The sequence below is a fragment of the Morus notabilis genome, unplaced genomic scaffold (assembly GCF_000414095.1).
Source record: "Morus notabilis unplaced genomic scaffold, ASM41409v2 Scaffold203, whole genome shotgun sequence".
Lineage (NCBI taxonomy): Eukaryota > Viridiplantae > Streptophyta > Magnoliopsida > Rosales > Moraceae > Morus > Morus notabilis.
This window is the reverse complement of record NW_010361196.1, coordinates 110095-116406: the sequence shown is the minus strand read 5'-3', so window position 1 is coordinate 116406 and position 6312 is coordinate 110095. Positions and strand designations below refer to the sequence as shown.

The 6312-nt window shown below is 48.7% G+C and overlaps 1 protein-coding gene across 1 annotated transcript in view; it reads right to left on the bottom strand.

The window, feature by feature from the left end:
* The window catches only part of LOC21407623, a 2480-nt gene extending 351 nt beyond the window's left edge, over positions 1-2129 (bottom strand). Inside the window, exons 1-4 of the mRNA XM_010098678.2 lie at positions 1914-2129; positions 1671-1829; positions 493-1217; positions 79-313 (exon numbers count right to left, since the gene is read on the bottom strand). Coding sequence (XP_010096980.2) covers positions 79-313; positions 493-1217; positions 1671-1829; positions 1914-2129 — 1335 coding nt within the window. The remainder of the gene's footprint in view (positions 1-78; positions 314-492; positions 1218-1670; positions 1830-1913) is intronic.
* Positions 2130-6312: the final 4183 nt, after the last annotated feature.

Sequence of the window (6312 nt, the reverse complement as noted above, 5' to 3'; positions counted from 1 at the left end):
AGCGTCGGCGTTCACATTTTCGGCTCGTGGTATTTGGAGTATCTCGTAGTTTTTGAACTTAACGAGTTATTTTTTTACCTTTCTCAAGTACGCTCCCATCTTCTCGCCGTGCGCTTGGTATTCTTCCTTTACTTGCGCAATGACCAGTTGAGAATCGCTGAAAATGTTGAGCCTTTCGATCTTCAGGTGGCTGGCTAACCGTAGTCCGGCAATTAATGCTTCATATTCCGCCTCGTTGTTTGACGCCTTGAATTTGAATCGGACCGCCGAGGTAATTTTGTGGCCTTTGGGGCTGATAATAAGATGCCGGCTCCTGACCCATTTTCGCTCGACGCCCCATCCATGTAGAGCTTCTATTTTGTAACCTCGACCTCCTCAGATGCAGCGGGAGCTGGCCTATGAGAGAACTCAGCCAGAAAATCGGCGAGTGCTTAGCCCTTGATCGCAGTTCTTGGCACGTATTTTATGTCGAACTGGCTTAATTCTACCGACCACTTGAGGAGTCGACCGGAAGTTTTGGGCTTTTGTAGAGCCTGTCTTAGCAGGTGGTTGGTGAGAACCCATATTGTGTGAGACTGGAAATAGTACCGAAGCTTCCTTGAAGCTACCATCAGGGCGACGGCTAGGCGCTCCATTTCGCTGTATCTTGACTCGGCGTCACCGAGCCTTTTGCTCACGTAGTAGATCGACAACTGCACCCTTTCTTCTTCTCTTACTAATACGGAGCTTATGGCGTGTTGGGACACGGAGAGGTATAGACTAAGCTCCTCGTCGACATTTGGTTTTGACAAAATTGGGGGCTTGCCCAAGTGCTCCTTCAATTTCTGGAAGGCCTCTTCACATTGGGGTGTCCACTCGAAACGCTTGCTTCCTTTCAAAGCGTCGAAGAAGGGGACGCATTTGTTGGTCGCCTTTGATACGAACCTATTTAGGGCGGCGACACATCCCGTTAATCTTTGCACTTCCTTTGGCTTTGTCGGGGACCACATATCCTGTAGGGCTTTGATTTTCTCGGGGTTAGCTTCAATCCCACGGTTGCTGACCATAAAGCTGAGGAATTTCCCCGACCCAACTCCAAAGGCACACTTCTGGGGATTGAGCTTCATGTGGTATTTTCTCAGCACACCAAACATTTCCCCCAGATGATTGACGTGATGGCTAGCCCTGGAACTTTTTACAAGCATATCATCGACATAGACTTCCATTGTTTTGCTGAGCTGTTGAGCGAACATTTTATTCACAAGCTTCTAATAGGTAACCCCTGCATTTTTTAGGCCGAAGGGCATCACCTTGTAGCAGTAGAGGCCCCTGTCGGTTATGAAGGATGTGTGCTCCTCGTCGGCTGGATGCATGGGGATCTGGTTGTACCCAGAGTAGTGTCCTGTCGTGGCGTCGACCATTTGGTCTATCCGAGGGAGTGGAAAGCCATCCTTTGGGCAGGCTTTGTTGAGGTCGATGAAGTCGACGCATGTCCTCCAATTCCCATTGGGTTTGATCACTAAAACGGGGTTTGATACCCAATGCGGGTAATGGGCCTCCCGGATGAACCTGTTTTTTATTAACTTGTCGACCTCTTCTTTCAGCGCTTCATACCTCTCGGGGTTCATCGGTCAACATTTCTGGCGCTTGGGCGGATATGAGGGGTCCATGTTTAGGGAATGACATATCACCTTGGCGTCGATCCCTTCCATGTCAGAATGATTCCAGGCGAAAACATCTAGGTTCTTCCTGAGGAAGTTTTCGATCTCACCCTTAAGTGATGGGGCTAAGCCCAAGCCCACTTTTAGCACTTTGGTGGACTCGACTTCATCAACTTGGATTTCCACCAACTGCTCGATGGGTTGAGACCATGTGACTTCCTCTGGGATCCTGGGGTCAATATCCTCGATGAGGCCCTAGTGAACCATCCTTGCCTCCTGTCTCCCTGGTTGGCCGTATCCGTGCAGGGCATCAGAGTACGTAACCCTAGCTTCATACTGGTTGCTCTTCATTTTCCCTACGCCATTTGGGGTGGGGAACTTGACCTTTTGGTGGTAGACGGAGGTTATTGCCCTCAATGCCTGGAGGGTTGGTCTCCCGATTACCGCGTTATACTGGGAGCCTCCTTTTATGACCACGAAGTTGGCCATTGTAGTTGCCTACCGAGGTTTTTCTCTGGCGGTTATGGGTAGCCAGATAGTCCCTTGTGGGATGACGGAGTCCCCAGTGAAACCATATAGCAGTCGGGAGGTTTTTTCCAATTGTTCCTTTTGGATCCCCATTTTCTCCAAGCAGTCAGAGTATAGGAGGTCCACCGAGCTCCCATTGTCCACCAGGATCTTGCACACGGTGTGGTTTCCTATCATGGCTTCCACCACCAAGGCGTCGTTATGGGGGAAGTGAACCCCACTGGCGTCATCCTCATTAAAGGCCACGTCGGTGTGACTGTACCTTGGGGTTTTTGCAGCGGAGACGCTCCATAATCGCTCCTGATAAACCCCCTGGCCTCGTGGGCGTAGTCCTTCTGAGACCTCCTTGAGTCTCCTCCTATATAAGGACCACCGAGGACAGTCCGTATGACGCCGACGGGTTCTCGGTCTTCTGGGCGCTGGTTATCCTCTCGACGCCGACCGTCATTTTGCCCTCCGCGCCCGTCATTTCAGGGTCTCCGCTCGGCCCTGAACTTTTGTAACCTTCCCTCATGGATCACTCTTTTGATCTCATCCTTGAGGTCGGCGCAATCGTTGGTGTGGTGTCCGACATCGCCGTGGAACCTACAGAATTTCTTCTGGTTCCTTCGGCTGGGGTCTGACTTCATTGGATCTGATCGGCGTAGCAAGTTCCTGCGGCCGACCTGATTGAAGACCTCCTCGACTCCTACCGTTAGCTCGTGGTAGGAATCATATTTTTGGAACAGTCGAGGCTTACGGGTATCCTCGTGCCTCAGCTTCTTGGCTTCTGGAGCGCTCATCGTCACGGCGGGCTGCTTGTCTCTGTTTCGCAGGCGTCGACCCTTGCTCGGTTCCTTTATTCTTGTTGGTCCGGTGCTCGGGGTCATTTGTGTCCGCCTCTTCAGCATTGATGTACCCCTGTGCTCGCGCTAAAAACTCCTTGTAGCTGGACAGAGGTTTCTGGTTCAGCTCTCTTTTGAATGGGGTAATTTTCTTCATGCTAGATAAGGCCCCCATCAAGGCCTCTCTATCTGTTATGTCCATCGTGGTGGCGACAGCTTCCCCATACCTCACGAGCCATTCTTTTAGTGACTCGTTCGGCTACTGGTATATCATCGTTAGATTCTGCTTTGGGGGGACGTATTTTTTGACCCCTATGAATTGGAGGGAAAATGCTTCCTTCAGCTCGTCCCAGCTTGAGATGGAGTTTGGCCTCAACGTCCGGAACCATCTTCGGGTAGAATCCGTCAAATGGTTTCGAAAGGCTCGACACATGATCTCCTCGGTGTAACCGTGTAAGAGCATGTGCCCCGTGTACATTTCCAAATGGTCATCGGGATCTCCTCGCCCGTCATACGGTGGGATTGACGGCGACCTGTATTTATCGGGAAGAGGGGGCGCCATTATTTCTTCGGTAAATGGATGGTCATGTGTGCAGCTGGGCGTGATATCGACGTTTACCACCTCAGCCACACGACCTATATTCTTTTTTAGTCCCGCCACGTCCCCTGTCAGTTTTTGCTCTAGGCTGGCCATACGTTCCATGATGGCGCGTGCTTCTTCTGTCGAAATGGCCGAGCCGGCTACTCTCGACGCTTCTGCTCTCTGAGCGTTGGGTCCGCCTCGGGATAGCACCTTGGAGTTTCCTGGACCTCTCGGTACCCGGTCCTCGGGAGCTCGGAGTCCGGCCGCCCCAAACGGCTGGCGGGGGATTGGGAAGGCCGAGGCCTAGGAGGGCCCCGGTGATTCTCACTATCTCCGGTTCCTTCTTGGATATGTGGGTGGTCACCGTAGTTCGGATCTCCAGCCACAGCAAGTCCCTGCGGCCTCGGGGCGTCTTCTAATGGCGGCATGGAGTTTCTTCCATCTAAGCGCTCCACCACAGTCATTAGCCCACATACCAGCGCGGTTAGAGTGGTTAGTTGGGCCTGCATTTGCATCGGGTCCGGCCATGGTGCGTCTGGAAGTGGGACTTCATTTTCGACCGGTCATAGATCTTCTTCCATCCTGATATTCCCTGGATGGATGGCGATTTATAACTATGTTGTTGGGGGTCAAACGCTTTCGCTCCCCAGCGGAGTCGCCAATTGTTGACGGTCAATTTTTGCCAACAAAAAACCGGCTGGGATACCTCTTAGTTTTCCTTTGGATTACCGGCCGTGGGTGTATTAAACGTGTGTGGATTTGTTGAACATGTGTGTTTGTGTGTTAACTAAATCATACATGGACAAATGACACAAGGAATTTTTATAGTGGTTCACTCTATAAAACGAGAGCTACATCCACTGTGACTTTGTATTTATGTTTAGAAGGTAACATTTTACAGCCATTGCTCTTCTTTCTGGTTATTTTTCGAACCCCTTCCTTACTGGGGTCTTTCTCTTTTTATACTGGGCTTCCTTCGCTTAGGGGGTTTCCTTCATAGGTAGAAGCACTCAAGTGCTCTCTTTTGGTAGGCCTAGACGTAATCCACCAATCAGCACTGTTCACTTAGCCAATTAGTCTCCTATTACGGCTCTGTGCTTCTCCGTAATACTTTTATGTCCCTTATGTGGGGCGGTTTGAGAGCTTGCAATTAATGCCTGCAGACGTCTTCCACTTAAGTACGCAACCCGTCATGTCTTCTAAAGAACGTTCCCCTCGTTGTCAGCGCAGCTTGGCCCAATCGTCCACTTTGGATCCTTCCTGTGGCCGAGGGATCTTCATGCCTACGACGCGATCTGTCGACGCCATAAGGGATCATCGTCCTAATTTGGGCTTCGCGCTGTCCAGCAGAATAGGAGGGGTCTGTAGACGTCGAGGCCTTTCTGATTGGTGGGGAGTGGTCAGGGCCACGTGTCGCATTATTATCCGTCCACGCGTCCGTCACATTTTCCCACACAACAGGCCATACCCTAATTGACGTGCAAAAAGGTGAGCTAATCATGCGAGTGCAGGATGAGCAGGTTACATTTAATGTATTTACGGCAATGGAGTTTCCAACTAAGGTGGAGGAATGTTCTGCAATATCAGTCATTAACTTTTTGGTGGCTAAAGAGCTTGAGAGTAGCAGCCATTTAGACTTGTTGTAGCTATCCTCGTCATTAGATTTGGACGAGCCTGAAGATGAACCCATGGAGCAGTTAGCTTGGTTAGGTGCCAAAACAACACTCCAAGGACCTATAGGGAAATTTTAGGTGCAAGAGTCGTCAGAGGAGGATGAAAGAAAACAAGAAATCATTGACTTGAGCTCGTCAATTGTTCTAACATCCATACCGCCATCCGAACCATTTTGGCCATCATCATCACCGCCACCATACTGCATTCTTTATGAGCCCGAACCAAAAATGAAGTTCTCCAATCAAGCCCATCACCTTCCGAAGCCAAATCTTGTTGATGCAACGTGCCTAAATTGTAAAAATCATGCCAAGCTTGAGGGCATCGCAATCAAAGACCCATTTGTAGTGTTGTATGACACTTACTGTGGGCGGGTGCCACTCTTGAATGAGCGCCTCCCTAAACGTTCGGTTGAAGATGTTAAAGCAAGCGCTCTGTGAGAGACAACCCAAGTTTTCTAAACCTTTTCTTGTTTTCCTTCCTTTCAAGTTTTAGTTTTTATTTTTTTTTAGAACTTTTTACTTTGTTTTAGTGTGTCTCTTTTATAGGTGCAATCGTTGAAGCTTCAGGAATGGATTCAATTCAAGAGAGCGAGCAAGCATTGAAGCCTAAGCTCCAAATTAACATAGGGGAGTTTCTTAAACCTTTTCTTGTGTTCTTGATTGCCTACACATTGAGAATATTGTGCTTGATAAGTTTGGGGGGAGAACTTTGGTTGTCTTTGTATATATCTTTGTTTGTTTTTGCATTTTTTTTTTTAAAAAAAAAAAATTAGAGTCTTGTGTTTTCTTGATGTTTGATGTGCTTTGTGGCATTTTCTCTTGAACCTATGATGAATACTGATAAGGTTAGGTGCAGCCTTTAGAAAAAGTTGATATCACCTTGTGTTGATTTTTGAGTCTTTTGATTGCTTATCTCTTGGCTTGTGATTTTTCTTCCCATTATGCATGCTACCTTGTGTTATTGATTCGGTGCTTACCTAGGGTAAGATCTTGTGCATGTACTTCATTTTCATATAAACCATTTATAAGCTCTAGAACTTGCTTGATGAACTCTTGAGGTGAAA